The sequence below is a fragment of the Cetorhinus maximus genome, chromosome 5, assembly GCF_964194155.1.
Source record: "Cetorhinus maximus chromosome 5, sCetMax3.hap1.1, whole genome shotgun sequence".
Classification (NCBI taxonomy): domain Eukaryota; kingdom Metazoa; phylum Chordata; class Chondrichthyes; order Lamniformes; family Cetorhinidae; genus Cetorhinus; species Cetorhinus maximus.
In genome coordinates, this window is record NC_135883.1 from 31151206 (window position 1) to 31177527 (window position 26322).

Sequence of the window (26322 nt, forward strand, 5' to 3'; positions counted from 1 at the left end):
TCCCAGCTTGTCACCAATGGGCCATGAAAATTCTGCTCAGTGTGTGCAATGCATGTAAAGATCAGACATTAGCTAGGTGAGTTGCACTAGTAGTTTTACCTGAGTTTCCGTCTAGCAGTTTTTATTTTTCAATGGGAGAAGCCACTGAATTGAATGGAGTTCAACAGTCTTGGTGCCCTGTTACAAGAGAGAAAATGGAGAGTACCTATTTCAGCGAATTGGTTCTCAGTAATTCCATACAAGTTACACACGGGGAAATTTAATTGCTTGTTTTCAGATTTTGTTTTTTATAAAGGTGGTGGTTAGGTGTCATCACTCCTGAAGTATGCCAGGTTCTCTGTCTCAGTTTCCTTCCAGTAGAGATAATAAGGATATTACTGAAATATTTAATTTGATCATGGCTGATGCTCAGCAAATTAACATTTGAAAAATGTGTACCACAAAGCAAAGCTAATGATGTCATATCTGGCTCACCTGTAATTATTGTTTTAAAGGAGAACCTCTGATAATGATTGTCTGTGATTTTCATTTCCTGACATGGTTTGGAGACCTGAACTGGGACTGCTTCGGGTTTGTATTAACAGCACTCTTCATTTAAGATCACATAAACTAGAGCAAGCATCCCGTCAACACCCCTTTGTCCTTTTGTCTATGACATCTTTAGCAATCTCTTCTTTGCCTCCACCTATCACTGGCCCCCGATCCAGCTCTACCTGTCCCACCCCCCTCAAACAGCTTATATTTCACCTCATTTCTCTATTTCCTTAGTTCTGATGAAGAGTCATACGGACTCGAAACGTCAACTGTTTTTCCCTCCGCAGATGCTGTCGGACCTGCTGAGTTTTTCCAGGTATTTTTGTTTTTGTATCAATTATCACTGCCTCAGTCCTAACTTAAATAGAAATCCCTGCCTACAGATGGTGTGGTAATCTGCAAACCTTCTTCCACAGGCTTAATGCTGACCATTGTTCCACGCAAGATTCTGAAACTTGTCTGTTTAAAGCTTTTCCCATTTGCTGATCATATGAAAACTAGGGGACACAGATTTGAGGTTTTGGACAGAAGATGTGGCTGGGGTGGTAGCTGTGGTGTGAGGAAGAACTTTTTTATGCGGTGATTGATAATGACCTGGAGTTTTCTGCCTATGAGAGGGGTGGCAACGGACATGATCAATAATTATAAAAGGAAATTGGATGGATCCTTGAGGGAAATAATTAAAATTGCAGGGCAATGGGGATAGAGCATAATGACTTTATGGGCTGGATTTTCGCAGCGCCGGGTTCACTCCAAAGACCTTTAAAAATGGTGGGTGGAACCTGGATGAGGAAGTCCTGCCTCCATTCCGGCAGATCCCATTTTAGCCTGGAGGGGGAAGTGAACGGGGTGTGAATTGCACAGGCCAGAAACTCAAACTGAGCACTAATTACAAAAGGCTCTGCTGAGTTCAAACAGACCCAATTTTCACAGTTCCAAAGGCCTCAAACTGCAGTGTGGGGATCACGATTTTAATGAGGAGGCGTAAATGCTCATGAATGGCTGATAAGGCCTGTTTTGGAGTCACGATCTGAAATGGTTTAAATCTCCAGCCAATTAAAAATGAAGGAATAGCATTGATTGACAGGCCACCTAGTGTTGCTTAGGAAAAATAACATTAGCCAGCCATTTCTGCTGTTTTGATAGATTTCATTGTTAACATTTCCCAAGGGTTGTTATTACAGCTAAGCTCATTATGAATGCTTGACTGAGTTTCAAATGCTCTAAAATTACTTATCTCAACGGGGGATGAGTTCACAGTTTGTTTGACAGTTTAAGAGGTTATTAAAGGGTCAGCTGTCTTCAATATGGTTAATGAATAGAAGTTTGCTTGTTTTTACAACAAACTGAGCGATTGAGGGGAGTTAAATATTTTGAATGCGTTTCATGAATGAGGGTTGTCCAGTATCAAGTGTGTACGAGTGAGAACTCACTTAGATTATTAGAAGTTTAAATTTTTTTCCATCTCCACATGGCTCCTAAGGTCTGCCCAGAGTGGATACTAGGTGAATGGCTATGAAGTGGGAATGGGGTATGAAGGGTCATGGATGTAGCATAAGGGGTGTGAGGGGCATGGGAGTATGAGGGAGTATGAAGTTGCCATGGGGGTTATTGGGGCATAGAGGTGGCATGTGAGGCATGAGGAATAGAGAGCCTAACAGCCCTTTATACAACTGGGCAAAATCTCAGGTGGGCCTTCTAAGCAGCCTGCCTTGGCATTCACCCACCTCCGTGGTCACCTCTGAACCGTCACTGGAGGTGGCTGGTCAAAATCCATCCTGCCCCCGCCTCCCTGGAACAAAAATATGGCAGAAGGGGTCCCTTTTATAGGAGATGGGTCTGTTGAGTTGGGAAATTTCTCAAGCTTCCTGTCTCGATGGCAAAAATCCAGCCCTCCAGTGACTCTATGACTCTATTACCTCTCTAAGGTCGCAAATACCAATAATCAAAGTGGAGAATTGTTCTTGTTTGAATGTGCTGGCTGCAGGTGTGTAGCCTGCTTTGCAAATATTGTGAAGTATTGACTGAATGTGTTAATGACACCTCATGGTAAAACGTTAATAACTACAGACACCTTCTACCAGCTTTGGATACCTTTGATTCTTTCTGTGTCCAATTTAAACTAGACAATTGAACATTTGGAACATGGCTACAAAGCATTTTCATGAAAGTCTATATAGCAGAACTGTGGTGCTGAGAATGGGGCAAACAGGAAAGTGAAAGTGTTAATGCACTGAAACTTACCCAATGGTGAAGATAGGTGGGAAACTGAATGATCCCTGGGAAGTTAACTGGTTCTTGTTAGTTGTTCCAAATCGAAAGATGGTGTTATTGGTTGGGCAACCAAAATTACAATTCGGAACCAAGTTACCAGAAAAATGGTAACCAGGCCCTGCAATGAGATTAAAGACAAGTGTTGCCATTTTTCAAGCTATATTCCATAAAATGTCATTATATAAAACACTGCTATTAGGTTAGTTGTAGATTCGATTCATTTTCAAAACATTTTCAAACATATTCACATATACTGAACTGGTCAGACCAACTTGTGATGATTTAATAAACAGAATATTTATGTGTGTCTATGGTTAATGATGCTATCATAAAGAAATAACTTACATTTATATAACACCTCTCGTGACCTCAGAATTTCCCAAAGACCTTCACATGCCAATGAAGCGTAGTCACTGTAGTACTGTGGCAGCCAATTTGTGCTCAGCAAGACTCCACAAACAACAATGTGATAACCAGATAATCTGTTTTAGGTGTTGACAACCATACATAATCCAACTGTAATTTACATTATGGGTCGAATTTTACGACAGCGGCATTTTACGGTTCTGCCAAAGTCAATGGAGTTTAGAACGGCTCGCTGCATTTTACCGCCCCATCCCCGCTGTGATGGGGCCATTAAATTCTGGCCTATGAATCAAAAACTGGAATTACCCATATGGCATAATACAGAACCAATACATCATAAGGTTCTGTGTTTTATATTCCAGTACTGGTATTGTGACGTCCCTAAAATTGGCATTGTACTGTATCTACTATTTGCCTGATGAACCTACTTTTGTTTATTATCAGAGATTTTTTGCTTTCATCCAATGAAAATGTTCTCTCTTCAAATTACCTTCAGTACCCTTCATACATCTTCAATTAAAAAAAAAACAACCACAGATTAACAGAATGGTTACAGCACTGGACAAAGCCATTCGGCCTGTCTTCTTTGTGCTGGCTCACCGAAGGAGCAGTTTACCTTGTACCATTACCCAGCTTTTCCCCATAACCCTGCACATCTTCCTTTTCTGATAATAATCCAATTTCCTCTTACATGCCTCAGTTGATCCTGCCTCCACCAAACTCTCAGCCAGCGCATTCCAGATCCCAGCCACTCGCTGCATGAAAAAGTTATTCCTCATGTTGCCATTGCTTCTTTTGCTAATTACCTTAAATCTGTGCCCTCTTGTTCTTGATCCTTTCATCAATGGGAACAGATTTCCCTATCTACTCCGTCCAGACCAATCATGATTTTGAATACCTCTATCTAATCTCCTCTCAACCTTCTCTTCTCTAAGGAAAACAGTCCCAACTTCTCCAATCTATCTACATAACTGAAGTTCCTGGAACCATTCTCGTTAATCTTTTCTGCACTCAGTCTCTAATACCTTCACATCTTCCCTGAAGTGGCATCCAGAACTGGACACAATACTCCAGTTGAGGCCAAACCAGTGTTTTATATAAGTTTAATATAACCTCCCTGTTATTAACAAAGCCGAGGATGCTATATACTATATTAACCACTTTCTTGACCTGTCCTGCTGCCTTCAATGACTTATGCACATATACACCCAGGTCCCTCTGCTCCTGTACCCACTTTAGAACTGTACCCTTTAATTTATATTGTCTATCTGCGTTCTTCCTATCAAAATGATTCACTTCACATTTCTCTGCATTAAATTTTATCCATCACTTGTACGCCCATTCCACCCACCTGTCTGAGTCCTTATGAAGTTCTACACTATCCTCCTCACTGTTCACAATGCTTCTGAGTTCCGTATCATCTGCAAATTTTGAAATTGTGCCCTGTACACCAAGGTCTGGGTCGTTAATATACATCAGGATGAGCAGGGGTCCTAACACCAACCCCTGGGAAACTCCAGTACAAACCTTCCTCCAGTGCAAAAAACATATATTAACCACTACTCTCTGTTTCCTGTCATTCAGCCAATTTCGTGTCCATGTCGCTACTATACCTTTTATTCCATAAATTATAACTTTGATCACAAGCCTGTTGCAAGGCATTTTATCAAATGCTTTCTGGAAGTCCATGTACACCATCAACAGCATTACCCTCATCAACTCTCCCTATTACCTCATCAATAAAACTCCAGTAAATTGGTTAAAGACAATTTGCCTTTAACAAATCCATGCTGGTTTTCCTTAACTAACCTCCATTCGCCCAAGTGGCTATTAATTTTGTTCCGAATTATCGTTTCTAGAAGCCACCTCACCACTGAAGTTAAACTGACTGATCTGTAGTTGCGGAGCTTATATTTACACCTTTTTTTGAACAAAGGTATAACATTTGCTTTTTGTGATTGTATTAGCTGTGTCTAATCTATCCCAGTTGCCTAGGATATTTTTTTAAAATCGAGATGGAAGTAAAATTATGCTTTAAAGCGAACATTTTCAGTCTGGAAATAGCTTTTTTCCTAAGAGGAACACATCTCGTGACTTTATTTCCATTTGTTACAAAGAAGACATTTTCTAAAGTGCATCATAAAATGAATAACACTATTAAAAGGGTAAATCTAGTGGAGTATTTTTCTCAAAGCACAACCTCATGTTTTAGTTCTACTGAAGATATATAGTAACAAAATGTATTACTCTTTATAACATACTGATTTTACTACCACTGAAATTCCCCATTTTCTGTAGCAATAATAGAAAGAAAAGAAATTACTGTCTAGATTCAGTGACTTAGCAGGCAGAGAGCTTTCATCCACCAGAGAGCTTTCATCCACCAGACAGCTCTGGCCTGGGTCTTCAAATAGTCGTTAGGCCCATTCAAGTGGTGGAGTTTCTCCAAGACACACATAAACCCAATCCCAGTTAAATAGGTGGTAGAGGGGGAAAGGGGACCGTGCTCTGTTAAGTCTACCTGGGCTGCTAGTAACTTGTAATGGTTTCCCCAAAAACCTGATTTTAGGGCAGGTGAGTACAACATGTGATCATGACTTGGGCAGCCATTTTCAGTTTGGTACATATCTTTAAGCCACTATGATTTACAGAATGGAACATTGTTTCTGGTGGCAATAAAGAAACCAAACACACAGGAAGTGAAGTCCTTCCAGTCAATTAAAAGAAAAAGACAGTGTTTTTTGCTAAATTCATATTGACAGAAGGAATTTCACCCACACGGGTTATTTGTCAGACTCATTACTGGAAAGCCCTATTTCATTAAACATAAGCCTCTAATCTTGAATATTATTTCAAGTCTTTCTGAGATTTTTCTGACCTTACGCCAAAATTAAGGCAGTGATCGGAAGAACCCACACAAAAATTCTACTCCAAAGTTTTTAAGAAAAGCTACTTGTCACAAAATTACTAGAACCTTCACAGCGCCGAGCATACCAGTAAGTGGAAATGATGAAGGGTTCCCAGTGGTGGCAATTTTAGCCACTCCAGTGTTGATCGGGGTACTTGTCAAAGCTGTGCCTGTCCATCCAAAGACAGAAGGGAAGGCGCCAGAGGATGCAAATATTCCAGAATTAATATTGTCGTTGCCTGATTTGTTAGAACATCCAAAGAGAAAAGGCAGGAGTGGAAATGGTTTGCTGGAGAATGCTGTTGTAGTCATGTCTGACCTGGTTGATGCATGGACATTATACATAGGTAGTGCTGCAGAACTGCTTGTCGTGGTGACAGGAGGTGGGCTGAAAACACGTGGGGAAGAAATGGAGGCTGATGACTCTTGGATTCTGCAGATCTTTTTTGCTACAGGTTCATCTGCATATAGATGGGAAAATTCTTATTATTTCAGTAAATTCTTAAATCGCTCACGAATTGAAAATTATTATTTTCAGAGTCCAGGTTCAGTAACAGCTTCATAGGGCTTGTCAAGAATTACAAAATAAGAGGGGGTGATGAAGTTATAAATTTAGATTCTAATTGCTTCACATTGTTACCTCAGTTCCAATTTGATCAGTCAATTATTACACTACTTATTTTCTCGTTTAGTAGCTTGGTATCCAAAAAATATTTAATCAGAGATTTTGATTTGATTCCCACCTGTTCCAAATTCTCCTTTACAAAGATGTTTAATTCTTTTTTGATTTGCTTAGCCAACACAAAGTTAGATGCAAGACAGGACTTTACTTCAGAAGGAACCTCAGAGACTTGAACACTTAAATTAATGAATGGAAATTATCGACAAGCAGACTGATTGCATGAAGCTCTACTGGAGCTCTAAGGGTGAAACTCTACTTGTATTTAACCTGCAATATAAACACACACTTCTGATCTGTCTTCATTCAACCTGTAGCATGTGAAGAAACTTTAATTTACTTTTCTATTCTTATTCCTGCTGATTTTCTTCTGCTAACACTGACTGCTTGCTACATTATAGCACAAATGCTCCCCAACAAATCCCTCAGTTTACTATTGTTTATTTGTAAGAGAAGGCAGTGAGTGCCAGTATTTGACTTGGGAAGACAATGCAATCAGACCAGGGAAGGCCCAAAGTTCCTCTGTGGATCCTGAATTGATATAGTGGAAGGTGAATGCCAAAAATTTAATGGAATTACTTGAGAGGTGTTGTATTGGCACAGTGAGAGAATCTGAATATGGGAGAGTACTTGTGTTCCACAAGGAAACCATAACCAAAAATAAAAGGAAACTTAATTCCTGGACCTATTCTCACCTCAAACTCTCTTTGCTGCCAGGTTTAATTGGAGACTTTAGCAATAGTTGAGATGAATGTCACTGCTGGTTATAGTGTAATAGTTAAAGACAAATGTAGGGCCATACAGTCAGAAACAATTGAATTTATAATGGGAAACAAAGAAATGGCTGACCAACTAAATACGTGCTTTGGTTCTGTCTTCACAAAGGAGGACACAAATAACATACCAGAAATGTTGGGGAACACAGGGTTTAGTGAGAGGGAGGAACTGAAAGAAATCAATATTAGCAGGGAAATGGTGTTGGAGAAATTGATGGAATTGAACACTGCTAAATCCCCAGGGCCTGATAATCTACATCCCAGAGTACTTAAGGAAGTGGCCCTAGAAATAGTGGATGCATTGGTGGTCAGCTTCCGAGATTCTATAGACTCTGGAACAGTTCCTACAGATTGGAGGGTAGCTAATGTAAACCCACTATTTAAAAAGGGAAATAGAGAGAAAACAGGAAATTATAGACTAGTCAGCCTGACGTCAGTAGCGGGGAAAATTCTATAGTCCATTATAAAAGATTTAATAGCTGAATAGTTGGAAAACAGTGGCAGAATCGGACAGAGTCAGCATGGATTTACAAATGGGAAATTGTGCTTGACAAATCTACTGGAATTTTTCGAGAATGTAACTAGTAGAGTTGATGAGGGGGAGCCAGTGGATGTGGTTTATTTGGACTTTCAGAAGACTTTCGACAAAGTCCCACATAAGAGTTTAGCGTGTAAAATTAAAGCACATGGGATTGGGGGTAGTGTATTGAGATGGATAGAAAGCTGGTTGGCAGACAGGAAACAAAAAGTAGAATAAATGGGTCTTTTTCCGAATGGCAGACAGTGACTAGTGGGGTACCGAAGGGATCGGTGCTGGGACCCCAGCTATTCACAATATATAATAATGATTTAGATGAGGGAGCTAAATGTAATATCTCCAAATTTGCAGATGACACAAAACTGGGTGGGAGGGTGAGCTGTGAGGAGGATGCAGAGATGCTTCAGGGTGATTTTGACAAGCTGAGTGAGTGGGCAAATGCATGGCAGATGCAATATAATGTGGATAAATGTAAGGTTATCCACTTTGGTAGAAAAAACAGGAAGGCAGATTACTACCTGAAAGGCTGTAAATTGAGAGAGGGGAATGTGCAACGAGACCTGGGTGTCCTCACACACCAGTCATTGAAGGTAAGCATGCAGGTGCAGCAGGAGGTAAAGAAGGCAAATGGTATGTTGGCCTTCATAGCGAGAGGATTCGAGTACAGGAGCAGGGATGTCTTGCTGCAATAATACAGGGCCTTGGTGAGACCACACTTGGGAATATTGTGTGCAGTTTTGGTCTCCTTATCTGAGGAAGGATGTTCTTGCTATAAAGGGGGTGCAGCGAAGGTTTACCAGACTGATTCCTGGATGGCGGGATTGACATATGAGGAGAGATTGAGTCAGTTAGGATTATGTTCACTGGAGTTCAGAAGAAGGAGGGAGGATCTCATAGAAACCTATAAAATTCTAACAGGACTAGACAGGGTAGATGCAGGAAGGATGTTCCCGATGGTGGGGGAGTCCAGAGCCAGGGGTCACAGTCTGAGGATACAGGGTAGACCATTTAGGACTGAGATGAGGAGAAATTTCTTCACCCAGAGAGTGGTGAACCTGTGGAATTTGCTACCACAGAAAATAGTTGAGGCCAAAACATTGTACGTTTTCAAGAAGGAGTTAGATATAGCTCTTGGGGCGAAAGGGATCAAAGGGTATGGGGAGAAAGCGGGAGCAGGCTATTAAGTTGGATGATCAGCCATGATCATAATGAATGGTGGAGCAGACTCGAAGGGCCGAATGGCCTATTCCTGCTCCTATTTTCTATGTTTCTGTGTTTCTATCAGTATCCTTTGTATAAGTGTTCTATTTGCATCCCAGCTTTTGCAATTTTTTGAGGCCCTTGCCTGTCTGCAGCAAGTGCCTCTACCATCTCTCTAAACTCAGGGGAAAATTGATAGTGGGGGATGAGCATGATGTAAACAGGGAGGCAAATAGTCTGCCCCCATTTAAACTCCCTGCGTGCCCCATTTTGTTCAGCAAGAGGGGAGTGTTAACATTGGGAGTAAAGAGTAGCAATTGTTGACAGGGTTCTTGTTAAGCTGTTGTAATTTATAATCCAAAACAGAACTGCAATATTTAGACAAAGTTCTCAACACTAAGATGCCTGCGGCTGATTAGAATATGCTGAAATTGGTCAACAAAGCTGTTTTTGTAGTTTAAGCATGACAGAGACCCAAGTTTTATATGAATACTGTATAATTTCAATTCTGAAATGAAATGAAAAATTAATAAAAGTCCCATTGGACTTGTGGTTGGTTGCTATCTTGGAAAGTGGTTAGGCAGGTTAACTCTAAATGTTACCATTAGCTTCCGCTCTTTCAATTTTTCCAGTTGGCCAACAACAGCTCTTAAAGGGGAACCGCTGAATTACTGTTTAATAGAAAAGTCTTACAAAAATGACAGAAAAGTTATTGCCATCAATAGAAATCGAGCTGAGGATGAAATAGAATTTCACACACCTGGGTCTAAGGCATTGTTTTCCTTGCTGACATCCTGTAGTGTTGGCTTTACAGGAGGTGATGTAGCATGAAATAATATTTCATCAGGTTTAGTTCCAGTGGACACAGATGACAACAAAGCAGTAGTGTTTATTTCAGTGGGTTGGAGAACGGTTGCACAGTCTGTGCCAGTTGGAAGAAATTCCATTGTCATTCTCTCTTCAGTACCTGTGGGTGAAGTACCAGCTGAAGGGTACATTTGTGGGACAGAGCAAATTACATCGATCATGTGAGAAGAAGAGGAGGCCGCCAAGGACGGAGACATCTCTGTTACGCCGAGAACCTGAGGGGTTGTTATTCTTTTGCCTTCCACCCTGCATACGTTGTCAGTTCTTCTGTTGGTGCTCATTTCTGCAAAATTCATGGATTCAGTAGGTTTACCCAGAAAGGTGACCATGATTTTCATTTACTCAGCTACCAACGTAAGGCTATCACTATCTTAGCATTCCATCTATGTTCAGATTTCAGATTCCTTATGCAAAGGTCTGGCTTTCAATAAGATTTGTCCAGATCTAAGGGCTGGATTCCATGATCCCTCCTGCTTGAGTTCCCTGAGGTAATCTCTATCCGTGACTCTGCCCTGACTTTCTGCGCTCAAATATTCTACTTCAATCACTTCATCTTCCCTCCCTTAATGAAGTGTTCTGATTAAGTGATCGCCCTCCATTCCCTTCTAGAGATTTGCTCTTACAGTATTTCTAACCTCTCACCCTTGACAGAAATTTGCTCCGACTGCTGTAGTTTCATCTTCCCCTGTTTCAGCTGAGATGTTCTGGTTTCAATGACCCCACTGCCAATTGCCTTTTCAATTAATCACTTCAGTGAGAAGATTTGTTTTACACAGGAGAAACAATTACTAAGATTCACTTAATCAATATTTGGCCACGAAATGTAATAAAGCATGTATCCCTTGCCATGCTCCAGTGCATTGCTCTCCCATTTTATTTAACTGTGAAGCACCTATTGGCACAGCAGAATAAATATTATGCTATTTCATTCAAATTTATTTAAGTCATATTTTACATCTTTATGTAGAATACCATAAGAGATGAAATGGCTTTGCATGGTGCAATAAAAATCTAGAGTTATTTTCCTTCCCAAGACCAACAGAAAGGAAGTTTTACACAAATCTTTAATGGAATGAACTAATGCTCACTCTTCAGTCTAACACTTTACATTGTAGAATGTTTAGCAGACACTCCACCATCACAAGTGTATCTTTAACTGCACATGAATGCAGTTGAATGTGAGGATCACCCTTACACCGAGTTACACTATGGAAGAATTGTGCATTAAAAGTGTAGATCCAATGGACTAAAACTTGGATAAGGCTCATCAATGGGTACAGGGGTCACAATGCACGATTAACCTGCACTTGCTAAATATAATACAGGCAGCAGGCAAATTTCGTGCTGTCGGCTCATTTTCATGATAGTCAGTGTGCAACCCGGCACTAAATGTGCTGCTGAGGAGCTCCACCCTCAACTAGGGGCCTGCGTTCATGTGAAACTAGCACCAATTAAAGTTAACCCGCATGTCTTAAAGCCATCTTACATCGCTTAAAGGGGGAATGCATTCCACCTGCAAAAGGTCACTGAACTGGAAGTTAGGGAGAAGGAACAAGCTTGACTAATGGCGCAGAAGGCCAGAAAGAGGGATCTTAGGTTTTCCAATGTAGCACAGGCGCCCTTAGTCCAGGAAATGGAGAGGAAGATAGACATGTGGTGGAATTGTCCCGGATTTGCACTAAGTGCGGGAGCGAGCGGGTAAAACGACGTTTTACCTGCTGGCTGCAATGGTGGCTTCTCACGTCGTATCGTCCCAAACCCGCCGCATTATTTATGCATTCCCGGGAAACACATCGTTTCCATGGAGGGCAAGCTCTCATTCGGCTGCCACGCCATCACTTCACTGCTTCATCACACCGGGCGCCATATTTAAAGTGCAGCCGTGCGCACACCTCTCAGTGCTTCCAGCCCCGGACTGCCGTACAGAAGACATGACCCTGAAAGGCAAAAGGACTGCAGCCCCCAGATTCAATGATGCATCTCTGGAGCGCCTTTTGGACACCGTGGGGGCTCGCTGTGATGTCCGCTACTCTGCTCTTGGCTGCAGGATGGGCAGCAACATCACCACTCCGGCTTGGGTGGCAGTGGTCAGTGCCAATGGCCTGCAAAAGGGGATAGCCACACAGTGCCGCAAGAGGATGAATGATCTCCTTCGTTCCGCCAGGGTATGTCACTCTTCTCACACTCTCAACTCACAAACTCACAAACCCATCACACATCCACAGGGACTTCACTCACTGCCAGTTCAAGAGGCATCACCATTCACTTTCTCACACACACCTTCATTATCCTCATCCCATCCATAGGACCATGCACACATGCCAGGCATGCTTATCATCTGGCCTGGCAGGCATCCTGCTTACACTCTCTCCATCTCTATTCATGCAGGACAAGCTGGCACACCAGAGGAAGAGGTCGCAGACTGGTGGAGGAATGCCTGAAATCAAGGTCCTCATGGACTTTGAAAACAGAGCCATCCAGCTGGCTGGCGATGATCCGGACCGTTCCTGTGCTGACAGTGAGGTCGGCGCTGCTGTACCAAGTGAGGATCCAGCAGTGCAACATCCATCAGACAACCATGTTGTGAGTGATGTGTCCTGTTTCACAGGCCACTGCCATACACTAATTATCTCTCCTTGCTTTCGCAGGCACATCTGCCAAACAGCTGACGGAGGCCACGACCCAGGGCCTCCAATCAAGTCCCATGGAAGCCTCTGAAGACATGTCACAGCGTTCGCCCACACCCTCCACCAGCACAGAGACACATACCTCGGTGGGACCTAGCTTTAGAGTAGCCTTGGGATCACAATCTAGTGAGCACATCGCACTTTCTGATCCACAGCAGGCAGAGGCAGGGACTTCCCAGGTCCCCAGCACTCGGAGGATTGCTGGAGGCCAGAACGTTGCTGAGTCCAAGTCAGATGATGAGCCTCTGGATTTGGTCATGTCACAGTTGCTGGAACCACAAAGGCAAACTCAGGAACATCAGGAAGGGATGTCCGCTGCACTCCTCAGATTATAAGGCACGATGGAGGAGTCCCTGCCTTCAGGCTGAGGTGACAGCGCTGGCATGCCAATGCACCGAGGTCAACACTGGTAGGATGGCGGCCACCATGGTTGGTCCAGGATGTCGCTCCTGCACTGCTGCACAGGCTGAACTCCACCACCAGTGCCATGGTTGGCCTCCAACAGTGTGTCAGTGAGAGGGGTGCTGGGCAGTACGATCTCACTCCAGCTATCCCTTTTCCTCAAGGGCCTGAGGCCCTCGGGCACCCATAGGGAGGAGGATCAGCAGGTGCACACTCCGAGGCCATCCACCCTGGTGACTCCGAGAGTGTCCGGCCCATCCGAATCCCCTCTTCCTGTGACTTCAGCAGCTCCAGCATGTTGGTGCTATCACCTCTACCTGAAGGTGGATGGACTCTTCCATTGTGCCTTGCAATCTGAGGAGTGCAGTGGACAAGATGTCGCGGCAGGGTTAGGAAAGTTAAGGAGAATTAGTTGCACAGCTTGAGCATGGCTGTTAATCACTTGTACATATGTTCACTTTTATAAATACACTCCCAAGAATCACTCAGATGTGAAATCTTTCTGCACAAGATAAAGGCAGGTGTCTCAGTCCAGGGCCTCTTCCCTGTGCTCTGTGCAGCCTTCAGACCAAAATGATGGTCCGGCCTCACACTCCCTGGACACATTACTGATGCCTGCACCTCAATGGTGCTGGTCATTGCTGCCAGAATGTAGTGGGCATGTGTCACAGAGTTCTGTCATTCTCTCTGTGTGCTCTCAGCACTTTTAAGGTGGGGCTGGCCCCCATCTCTTCAGCATCTGTGACCAGTGACACTGTGCTCCTGAAGGGCTCAGGTGCTGAAGGCAGACAAAGGATCAGGTGCTTTTAAAGTTTCATGGCTGCATCTCTATGATATGACCCTGATCACAGAGCGCAAGTGAGCTGCCCTTGGCCAGACAGGACTCAGACATTCTCAGAGGCTATGTGAAGATCTATGGAGTGTCCTCACTACATGTCATCATCATCCTCCTGCAATCAAGCGACTATTGGGGTCTCCACTGCGTCTCCATGACAGAAGCATTATCACAGAGGGTATGTGTGCTGCCATAAGCCAGACTGGAGTCAAACGTTCATAGATGTATTGTGAGGATCCATAGTGTCTCCTCACTGCATGTCGTCATCATCCTCCACAAATCTAGCAGCTATGAGGGCCTCCCAAGTGCGCCTGGCTCATCTGGATAGTGTGAGGGCCTCATCGCTGTCATCGTCACCTTTGAGGACCTCCTCACGCTAATCACCGTTGATGTCCTCATCTGATGAGACCTCCAGCCCCAACTCAGCCAGCTCCTCCCCTCGTTGCAGCACTAGGTTGTAAAGGCGTTGACGATGCATGACGCCCCCTGTGGACTATATTGCAGGGCTCCACCAGACCGGCCCAGGCACTGGAACCTCATTTTCAGCATCTCGATGGTTTGCTCTACTGAGTTGTGAGTTGCAGCATGAGCCTCATTATACCGTTGCTCTGCACCAGTCCTTGAAGCCGCCACACGAGTGTCATCAGCCACGTAGCCCTTGTCCCCGAGGAGTCATCCCTGCAGCCTCTGTGGACCCTGGAAGATGTCAGGGATCTGTGACCGACTGAGAATGTAGGAGTCGCGCACACTCCCTGGAAACCGTGTGCAGACCTGCAGGATGCGTTTGTGGTGGTCGCACACCAGCTGTACATTCAGCAAATAGAAGCCCTTGCGGTTGGCATAGTTGACCCCTTGTTGTGACGGAGATCTGAGCGCCATGTGAGTGCAGTCGATCATACCCTGCACCTGTGGGAAACCTGAGATCTGGGCAAATCCAATCGCTCTCGCATCCTGGCTGTCCTGGCCCCGGGAGAAATGCACAAAGTTGTGTGTCCTCGTGGAGATGGCATCCGTGACCTCATGGATGAATCTGTGAGTGGAGGCTTTTGATATCCCATAGAGGTCACCTGTGGAGCCCTGAAAGGAGACACTGGCATAAAAATTGAGCACCATGGTCACTTTCATGGCCACTGGCAGTGGATGCCCTCCGTGTCCCCATGGTGCCAAATCCTGCAGTAGCTGGCAGATGTGAGCGACCAGTTCCCTAGAAATGTGCAGTCTACGGCGGCACTGGTTCTTGGTCATCTGCAGGAATGAAAGGCGGTGCCTATAGACCCTGAGTCTAGCTAGGCGCCAGCCAGTAATGGCTCCCTGTGGCTCTTTAACAACGTGTGCTGGAGCCCCAGCCGCCTCTTCTTCCCAAGAGTGCTGCTCCTCCCTCTGTCAGGCACCTCCATTGCTCCCTTCTCTGTTGTCTCTGCTTTCTGTACACTAGTTCACCAGGATCCATGCTCGTGATATTCTCCTCCTGCAGGATGAGAGACACGCATGGGTTAGCTTGGGTACACTAAGAACTTCTCTTGGTTAAGTCTGAAGGCCCCTTAACGTATCGTGGAGAGTGCTGGCCACCACTTGGATGGCCAGAGATTAGTGCCAGAATCGCCAACCACCTCCGCCCCACTCCACCTGACCGATTGGCAGCAGTCTTGTTCATTGGACTGCATGCTGTGCTCTCAGCTCAGGCGCAGGCATTCTCCTAACCCACACTACAAGGCTGCACTGTTAGCTTGAACCGTGGGGGAGACTGGTCCAAACCGGGATGATAATATTGCAAAGGGGCTGTGAGCGTCTCCACCAGTGACTGCTCCATGGCCAGCTTTAGCAAGTACAATCGTACAATGTGCCCAGTCATCCAACTGTTCTGCAGTCCACTAAAATGCTCATTTGTTTGCAGTCTGTGCCCAAGGGATGAAAAGCTCTGGAGCACTTGGTGGCACTTTTATGCCTCTGCGTTGCTTGAGTGGGCAGATAAGCTAGAGGCCGACTTCGATCATATCAATGTGGCTGCACCTGAACTGTGTCAGCTGCAGAGGAATGGTCACTTTATATAAGGTTTCCCTAATTTGTGGCCGCTTCCCTCCCTACCACCTCGCACGTGCTTGTGCACTACCATCAACCCCACGCCTCCAAAGCGTCTCAATCGTGAAGTGCAACAGGCGATCTGGGCAAGTGTGACGTGCAACATTACTGTGCACTCACCTCCGAGTTACCCTCAAAGTGCAGCTGCCAAGTGCATGCCTTATATATGCTGTTATGAAACACATCGGCATGATTGTGGGCGGACTATCCAGTGTGGAAGGATGATTCCGGCGAGCTGGCCTTATAATGATATGCAGATGTATTACAATGAGGTTCTTGTCATCCCATAGCGGGAAACGCAGCCCGCCATCGACGGGCTGAATGGACGATCACAAACTGGTTTCACGACGTCGTGAAACCGATGTCTGGTCTTCTGGCAATATTGTCCACACGCCACCAAGCACGCCAGATGCCAGCGGGCACGGAAAATTCTGCCCATGGTGTATTTGTAGAGGACCAGGATGCCATGTACACCAACTGAACCTCCAATCTCACTCACTGCTCAATGCAACACATCCCCATCACTGAGCTATCAATAATTTCCAGCAATCAGGACTCATACCTAACATTAATATATTCCACTCACCCTCACACACCTACCACTTTTGCAAGCCTCACACCCACATTTTGCTGTTTCCACAAATTCAGCAATGACATGTACATTACCCAAACACATTGCAATACACTCATTGACAATGGGCCTTCCCTCTCTCTTACAGGACAAGGTGGCCCATAAACTGGCACGTGACAGGCCCATGGATGAGACGGTGCTCGGCATTATTGGCACAGTCGTTGTTGAAGCCTTGGCAAACGGCATCACTGAAGCCATCCAGGATGATGGCATGTTCCTGCTTTATACACCTTCTGAAATCTCAACTCATCCTCATATGTGCATATTTCTTTCCCCCGGCAAACCCAAACTTCCCTCAACACAATCCTCCTCTCTCTTGCATTTACACTTTCAGGTACCTAAGATCTGCCGTCTGGTCAACTGCTGGCCCCGGTGATCAAAATGCCGAGGAGGAGCAGACCTCTGAGGAAGAAATCATTATTTCACCTGAAACTCGCGGCCACTAGCTCAGATATTGACACTGCGTGTACTTTAGAGGGAAGTACACAGGCAGTGTCAGTCAGTCACTGGGCACGAGCGGGCTGCAGCCAGGCCAGCGGGCAAGGATAGTGCAGGTGCCAGCTGCCCGGAGGGTGAGTTTGCAGAATGGATCCTACTGCAGAGGGCTCAGGTGAGGACTTCGATTGGGTAGCATATAGAAAAAGGCAAATGGGCATGCTCATAGAGATGGGTAACCCAGCTGTTGCCTGTCAGCCAACTCAGATTGCTTCCAGCCGTGCCGAGATGGCACAGTTTGAAACCAGGCCTTCAAGATCCTGTCCTGCAAGGTCATCTACCCCACAGAAAGTCAGCAGCCTTCCACTAGCCATGCTGCAGCCGCTGGGATAGCAGTAGGTAGGAACACTGAGCCAGGCAAAGGTTCAAGTGAGACAGGCACTAAAGGAAAACACAAGGCTGATTAGTTGAATATTGCATGCATTATTTAAAAGTATGTATGGATGGATAAAGTAGACATGGAATCATTGTTTTGTGATGTCTTTTATTCCAGGGCTTTTAGTAAAGAGGACACTATGATCATCTGTAACAGAGGGATGGAAAAGTGGGAGCAGTGGTTCTCCGATGATCTTTTCAAGGGAACCTGATGAGATGCTCATGGACAGTTTGTCCTGAATGATTATACGTCTGATGCTTCCTCCTTTCTTCTTCCTTGTCATCTTCCTTCTTCCTCTCCTGAGGTGATTACTGAAGCTCTGCTGGTACTGGCTGCGCCGTCATGATGACCAGGCTGTGGAGGACGCAGCAGTCCACTATGGAGACACTCCGGTGAATGCAGGAGGGATCCCTCTGAGTGGTCCAGGCAGTGAAACTGTTGCTGCTGAATGATGGTCTGCTCCACAATGTTCTGTGTTGTAGCATGGTTCTCATTGTTTGGAAGGCTGTCCATGCATGGTCAGGTATGGTCATTAGCTACATGTGCAGCAGATAGCCCTGTCACTGAGCAACCATCTGCTGGTGGAAGATGGTAAGAATAGCTGACTTTGATCGCATTGTGGCTGCTGCCAGGATAGCAGGAATTCACCAATATTATGCTGTGCGCATGGTTGCATACTAACTGCACATTCAAGGAGTGGAAGCCTTTGAGTTTCTAATAGATCTCCCCTTAGAGATGCAGTGCCCATAAAGGCATGTGCATGCACTCAATGGCTCCCTGCCCCATTGGGAATTCTGCTACTCTGGAAAAACCACATACCCGCTCTGCTGTTTAGAGAGAAGACAATGAAGTCCTCTCTTCTGGCGTGCAAGGCCTCGGTGGCCTTCTGGATCAATGATAAACGGTGAATTGAGAAATGTTGGTGATGTTGCTGGCTCCAGCCAGGAAGAATTTGCTAACATAGAAATTAAGAGCCACGGTGACCTTGATGGCCACTAGCAGTGCCATCCTCACCTGCTGTGAGGCTGCAGGTCCGTTTCGAGGAGGTGACACACTTCTGTGACCACTTCCTAGGTGAAGTTTAGTTGCTGCAGACACTGCTCCTGGCTGAGGTGCAGGTAAGAGAAATGCTCTCTGAAGATTCTGAGTAAATAGGACCCCCTGCTGGGAACTCTCTTCTTTCTCCCTCTGTGAACAGCTTCTCCTCTCTGCTGCCTCTACATAGGCTTCTCTTCTCTAGAGGAAACAATCCCAGATTCTTCCATTGCCTCGCAGAGCTCTATTTAAATGAAGCATTAGTTTGACTGAGTAAAACCATAAAATGCTGGAAATGCTCAGCAGGTCAGGCAGCATCTATCGAGAGAGAAACAAAGTTAAAATTTTAGTTGTGATGAAAAGTCAACGACCTGACTTTGAACGGCTTTCCAAATTTTACCGTCCCATCCGCGATGATGCCTGCCGGTGTCAGGGCTGGAAAATCCCGCCTGTTAATTCTGACAGATGCTACCTGTCCTGCTGAGTATTTCCAGCATTGTCTGTTGTAAGTTCAGAATTTCAGTATCCACTGTATATTGCTTTCGTATATTTTGATTACCCTTTCTGTGCTCTCTCCAAAACCTGGTTATCTTTGCTGTGGTGCAGTTACCAGAACTGTACACAATGCTTCAGGTATGGCTACAACAAGCGCTTGCATGCCTTATTATTACCTCCTTGGATGTGTGCTCTATCCCTGACTACCTATCCCAGGTATGGTTAGTTCTCATTGTTGCTGCTGCACACTGTTGCTGGTTTCAGTCAGCTATCCACCAATACACCCAAATCACTCTATCTCCTGTGTTTTGTCCTGTGGCCAAGATCCATTTCGTTTATATTCTCACTATTTACTTCTCTTCATTAGTTTCAAAACTTTGTATTTGTTTACATTAAATGCCATTTGCCATTCATCAGTTCATCTTCCCAATCTTTTTGTTTGGTTTGTCTCTTTGTGATTTGAACCTTCTCCCAAAATTTGATGCCATCAACAGTGTTCCTATCACTTCTCTTCCTTATTTTCAAATCCCTCCAAGTCTTCACCTCCTCTATATCCCCTCCAGCCCCAGAACCCTCCCAGATGTTTGTGCTCCTCCAATTCTCTTGAGTATCCCCAATTTTAATTGTGCCACAATTTCGTGCCTTCAACTGCCTGGACCCCGGAATTCTCTCCCCAAATCTCTCCTCCTTTCTATACCTTGCTTTCTCCCTTTAAGATGCTCCTCAAAACCTAACTCTTTGACCAAGCTTTTGGTCATCTGTCCTGATGTCTCCTTATGCAGCTCAGTGTCATATTTGATTTATAATGTCCCTGTGAAGAGCCTTGGGATATTTTATTATATTAAAGGTACCATATAAATATAAGTTGTTATTGATGTTGCTGTTGCTACCTCCAGATTCTCTATACATATTGTAAACAACAAAAGCCCCAGCAATGAGCTCTTTTTGGCAACAGACGAGTGACCCCTTGTCCTGCTGATGCAGTTCTACTCACAAACTTTGCTTTCCCTAACTAACTTTTCAAATTCCCCTCAAAAACTTCCTTTGTATTCTATGACTTGCTACCTTCTGGACTTATTGCCTGGGTGAGGTGTGTGTGTATATATATTTATATATATATATATATATATATAGCACATATATGAAATATAAATATTAAAAATATATAAATTAGTGAGCTGATTCATTAGCAATGTTAAATTAAAAGGGTGTGTCTATTTCACCATCCTGGTAAAGCTAGTTGTATCTACAAAACAGGACATTCTTGGTATCAATGTTTACCATTTGACTGGATCCTTTTACAGCTCTGCAGTATAACTCCGTATTTCAGTACGTCACAGTCCCTACATCTCACCGCCGGAGCTTTATTTGATAACGAACATGTGTCGCAAATCCATATCTCTGGTGAATTGGGAGGGTTTTTCCCATCACAGTCATTGATTTCTTTCTTCCAACTGGTATCAGACGTGTTGAGTAGCTTTTCACTGAAGTGAGTATAAAACAAAGTCTTTGGGTTTGTTTTTGTGTTCGCCTTCATCCAGGTCGCACGGTGCTTATGTTTCTTGTTGCTCTGGATTGCTGGGTTTTTTTGGTTTTCGCAGTTGTCCCTGGAAATCTGGAAACTTTGCGATGACTTTGATGCTAAAAAGAAAAGAAATAATGATGGGTTAAACCATCCTCTATTTAAAGCTAGAAGAAGTGTTTTACAACAGGTGTTGAAAATGATCATAGTAAAAACCTATCAGGACATGAATATATACCTTCCCTCCACCCCATCACACCCAAAGTCAATGGAACTAGCAGATTATAGGTTCAGCATATTCAAGAACCAGGAGCTGAAAACACAAAGCTCTTAAAAACTGTAACAAAAAGTCAAGCAACATGGGGACTCCAGAAACATCCCATTAATGTCAGTACAAATCCAAAAACTCAACAAGGTGCTTCTCATCGCTAAAATGAGCTTGAGGATGTGAAAGCAAAGAAATACTTCACTTTAAATCAAAATAATGGTATTTAGGGGCAGGCAGGGAGGAGGAGGGAAGGACATGCATCAGGAGACTGCATTCTGGGATCCTTGAGACACTCACTGGCAATCAGTCATGTAGGAGGGTGTTTGAAGGTTGATGATCGGGGGCTGGAGTGGAGAGGGTTGGGGTAGGCGGTCAGGAGGGGGGAAGCTGAAAACATATTTGAGGGACTGGGATTCTGGAGAAAGGCTCTTACCTCATGGGACCAGCTGTTCCTACCTCCCTTTCACTGACGAGTTTTCTGGCCCTGGGAAACCAGTTTAGCAGCAGTGGATTTTAAATTGGGCCATGGAAGTTTGATTTAAATATGGTAGTAATGGCCCCTAGCTCTCGTAGGCAGTATACTCAAACACCCAGATAGCTATGGCTTTAATAAAGGTGGCAGGTGGATGCACAGCATACTGGGGCACTTTTACCCCTTATTCAAGTCTTTAACCCTTTCCCCTTTCATCATGGGAGGAAAGGTTAATATCGAGATCAATATTAATATCAATTAAGATGCAAATCCCATAACGAGTTTGAATCTTTTCTAAAGGTAGTAAATATTTGATTCTAACTGCCATTAAGTGATACCCCAGCCGTCCTCCACAACCCCCTCAGGATTGGAATCAGACCAAATGTCTCAAGAAATAACAAAAAATTGAGCAATAGGATTCTGAAGTGCAAAATAGTCAAACAATTCAGGATTGTGTGAGGAACTAAGACCTCACACTGTATATTTTTTTATATTTATCTGACTGTGATGCCTGAACAAAAGAAGCCACCAAGTAGTTTTAGGAAAACTCGTATCTCATTATCTCTGAGAAGCCACTAATGACCTCCCCTTTAGACTGTACAGCTCAACTGCAAAGACAGCTATACAAAGGCCATCTGCATTTAATCACCCAACCGGGCCAGAAGGAGAGGGATCATAAGACCATTAGACCATAAAACATAGGAGCAGAAATTAGGCCATTCGGCCCATCGAGTCTGCTCCGCCATTCAATCATGGCTGATAGGTTTCTCAACCCCATTCTCCCGCCTTTTCCCCGTAACCTTTGATCCCCTTACCAATCAAGAACCTATCTATCTCGGTCTTAAATACACTCAATGACCTGGCCTCCACAGCCTTCTGTGGCAATGAATTCCATAAATTCACCACTCTCTGGCTAAAGAAGTTTCTCCTCATCTCTGTTCTAAAAGGTCTTCCTTTTACTCTGAGGCTGTGCCCTCGGGTCCTAGTCTCTCCTACTAATGGAAACATCTTCCTCACGTCCACTCTATCCAGGCCTTTCAGTATTCTGTAAGTTTCAATCAGATTCCCCCTCATCCTTCTAAACTCCATTGAGTATAGACCCAGACTCCTCAAACGTTCCTCATATGTTAAGCCTTTCATTCATGGGATCGTTCTCGTGAACCTCCTCTGGGTCCTCTCCAGGGCCAGCACATCTTTCCTGAGATACAAGGCCCAAAATTGCTCACAATATTCTAAATGTGGTCTGACCAAAGGCCCCACAGATTTTCTTTCAATTCCTAATGGCTGAGGCAATTAACAGTCTTCGGAATCCAGATGATGGATACACATCCTTTGTCAAAGTCCGGGTGGAAAGTTGGGAGGTCATGTGACATGGGCCTCTGGCTTGAGGAACAAGTAGTATTGCCTTGCTGAACTGCATAGCTCAGCCTGCTGTTTACCATTTAACTGGCAGCCTCACAGAAAAGGAGCTCCACCCAGGTTGAACACCTGGCCTCCTTCTACAGCTTCTGCTGGAAATTTTGTAACATTGTCTACAAGACAGATTTATCTCTGCATGCCTATCTCATCGTGAGAAGTCAACATCACCGGAAAAGTGAATTATACAGTATTGGTTTTTAGACCACCAACCTTCCTGAAGGAATACCTCATTGGACTTTTATTCTGGACTCTGTAACTCATGTGAACCAATATTTATTTTCTCTGTGGTCTCTGTACTGTAAACCCTTCTTTTCGCTATGCCCCTTTTACTGTCTGAGTGTGGAAGCGACCTTGCAATGCTCCTCCCACGTTTTGAGAATATGCAAATAAACTAACCCTTTGAGTTCATCCTACCTCGAGTTTGCTGTGGGGTTACTACTATAAAATTGGATCACACAAAAGCCGAGGGGTTGGGGAAACACACCACCGCTTATAAAGAGGGAAACAAATTAAAACACCTTTCTGTTTATGGACAGGTGGTGAGAGAAGAAATTAGTGCTATATAAATTAACCTCCCCCCTCCCCCCCGTCACATCCTGTCCATTAAAATTGAAAGGTAATTACAAAAAAGAAAACACTGAATGACACAAAGCACACATAAAATACAATACTTTGTGATATGGATAGATCAATAAACTCCACTGGAAATATGTAATAATAAAATGAATGGTCTGATTAGACCTATGCAGTCCACCTATCTTGACCCATACACTTGATTCAGTCAGAGTATTTTCATCTACATCCTGTCTCTTTCACAAGTAACTGTTAACAGGATGTTCTATTAAAACTTGCTACCTTTTAAAAGGCAACAGTGGAGTTGGAAGTAATTTGATAAAAATCACACTATTGCTGATCCTGGCTGGCCAACCCGCACAAAGCAATTTATCTTGTGATAAATTTACAATGAAGCAGCTGGATTGCATTAAAGACAGCAACCCAAAACAATTCATTATGTTCGGGGAAGGTTTATACAAATGAACAATCCAGCTTTAGCTGCAAGCTCACCTCCAAGCCACACGCCGTCCTGACTTGGAACCATATTGCTGTTCCTTCACTGTCGCTGGATCAAAATCCTGGAACTCCCTTCCTAACAGCACTGTGGGAGTAGCTGCACCAGACGGACTGCAGCTGCTCAAGAAGGCCGTTCACCACAACTTTCTCAAGGGCAATTAGGGATAGGCAATAAATGTTGGCCTTGCCAGTGAATGCACACATCCCATGAAAGATTTAAAAATTTGCCATTTCCCTGTTTCCACTAAATTTGAGGATTAAAATATAGCTTATAACCACTCTGACATTTCACAAAAATTTAGCAAACTTTACCTTTTTGACAAGATGTTGGAATGAATGCAATGTCCTCAGGTTGGCCATCATTGGTATCTTTCTGTTAAAAAAGGGGAAACAGAATAAATAACTGGCTGTTTCATAAGTTAAAATCCACCTTCAGCACATCATTGTGAAAGCTGTCACTTAAACCTATTGCTAATATTTTGTGATATTGAACATTTAGTCCAATACCAACAGGATTTTTGCTGAAAACCTTTTTAAAATATGAATGTATTTTATTTTTACCAGCTAGTCCTGCTTTCATATCTTTAAGGAACAGCAGGTTTGTACCTAAATATTTCTTCCAGTGTAAATTTTCAGCTAGTATTATGCATATTGAGGCAGCCCATGTGGTGAATTTACTCCCATAATGTTGTTAGGTAGGGAGGTCATAATTTTGACCCAGCACCAATGACAGAACCGTGATGTATGTCCAAGTCAGGATGTTGTGTGACTTGGAGGGAAACTTGGAAGTGATGGTGCTCCCAAGCGTCTGGGAACAGTAGGCGGTAGAGATCATGGGTTTAGGTGATGCTGCCAAATAAATCTTGGTGACTTGCTGCAATGCATTTGTCGTGAATGTACATTGCAATCACAGTACACCATTGGTGGAGGGAGTAAATATTTAAGGGGTGAATAGGGCGCTGACCAAGTGTATTGCTTCTTGGATGGTGTCAAGCTTCTTGAGTGTTGTTGGAGCTTCATTCATCCAGTGGAGAGTAGTCCATCACAGTTCTGACTTGTGAATTGTCAGTAGTAGAGAGGCTTTGGGGAGTCAGTCAGTTGCAGAATGTTGAGCCTCTGACCTGCTCTAATAGCTATGGCATTTATGTGGCTGGTCCAGTGAAATTGCTCAACTTACCATCAACTACAGCAGAACTAAAAGCAGTTTTGCGATTTTAGGGGAAACCATAACTACTATAAATTAGTTGTATAAAACCCTCATATTTAAACATCATGTAATTTGAAACATTTATCCCCAAAGCCTTTTCCATCACCTACAAGGCTCAGGTCAAGAAGCTGGGAATACTCTCCACTTGCCTGGAATAACATAGCTCCAACAACACTCAAGAAGCTCAATACCATTCAAGCCAAAGCAGCTTGCTTGCTTGATTGGCCCCACTCAACCACTTTCAACCTTCACTCCACCAGTGAACATTGGCAGCAGTGAATACCATCTGCAAGGTGCACTGCAGCAACTCGCCAAGGCTCCTTGACAGCACCTTCCAAACTTGTGACATCCACCACCTAAAAGATAAGGGCAGGAGACTCATGGGAACAACACCATTGTCAAGTTCCACATTGTCCTGCCTTGGAATTATAACGCCATTCCTTCATCATCACTGGAGCAAACTCCTTGAACTCTTTCCCTAACAGTAAGATGACTGTATCTATAACCACTTAAGGACTGCAGCAACTCAAGAAGGCAGCTCACCACCACCTCCAAGGGCAATTAATGATGGGCAATAAAAGCCCATATCCTGCGAATGAGTAAAATGAAAATGAATAAAATAGAGCTAGAGTTTACTGAAAGTTAAGGAACAAATTTTATGAAAATTAAAAACAATGTATTTTTCTTCCTTTAAGAAATATAAATATTACTAACCTTTCTCTCTCCCTTCTCAGAGGCACCACTTTCTTCATTGATGTATGTTCCATGGGCAGTGGTGACTTTGCTCAACTACACTACTCAAGAGCAGTGGTGACTTTGCTCAACTACACTACTCAAGAGCAAATACCAGCTGGCTGCAGGACTGTAGAAGGCAGCTCAGTTCTGCCTGATGAAGTTTTTACTTGACATCCCTTATCATGCACACCCTTTGGGTTGGCTGTCACACAATAAGAAGTGGAAATGCTGGCTTATTTTCTTGTAGTGGCCAATTGTGGTAGCATTACTGCTGCACTTGCTTAGATCAGTTAACTCAGCGCAGGCCGCTGATTGAACATAGGATCTCTCTGGCCTTTCTTGCTCAGAAACAGCCTGCTTGTTTTACATCTCTAAGCCATCAGAATAGCTACTAGCTTACTCTTCAATACATGAGGAGGAATTAGATGTTCTAACCAAAATATACGTTTTG

The 26322-nt window shown here is 43.9% G+C and overlaps 1 protein-coding gene across 1 annotated transcript in view; it reads right to left on the bottom strand.

The window, feature by feature from the left end:
* LOC144680441 (uncharacterized) overlaps positions 1-26322 on the bottom strand; it is a 72174-nt gene continuing 45852 nt past the window's right edge. The window contains exons 6-11 of the mRNA XM_078541404.1: positions 24242-24302; positions 20459-20818; positions 10036-10425; positions 6169-6543; positions 2779-2926; positions 1-177 (exon numbers count right to left, since the gene is read on the bottom strand). Coding sequence (XP_078397530.1) covers positions 129-177; positions 2779-2926; positions 6169-6543; positions 10036-10425; positions 20459-20818; positions 24242-24302 — 1383 coding nt within the window. The 3' untranslated portion in view covers positions 1-128. The remainder of the gene's footprint in view (positions 178-2778; positions 2927-6168; positions 6544-10035; positions 10426-20458; positions 20819-24241; positions 24303-26322) is intronic.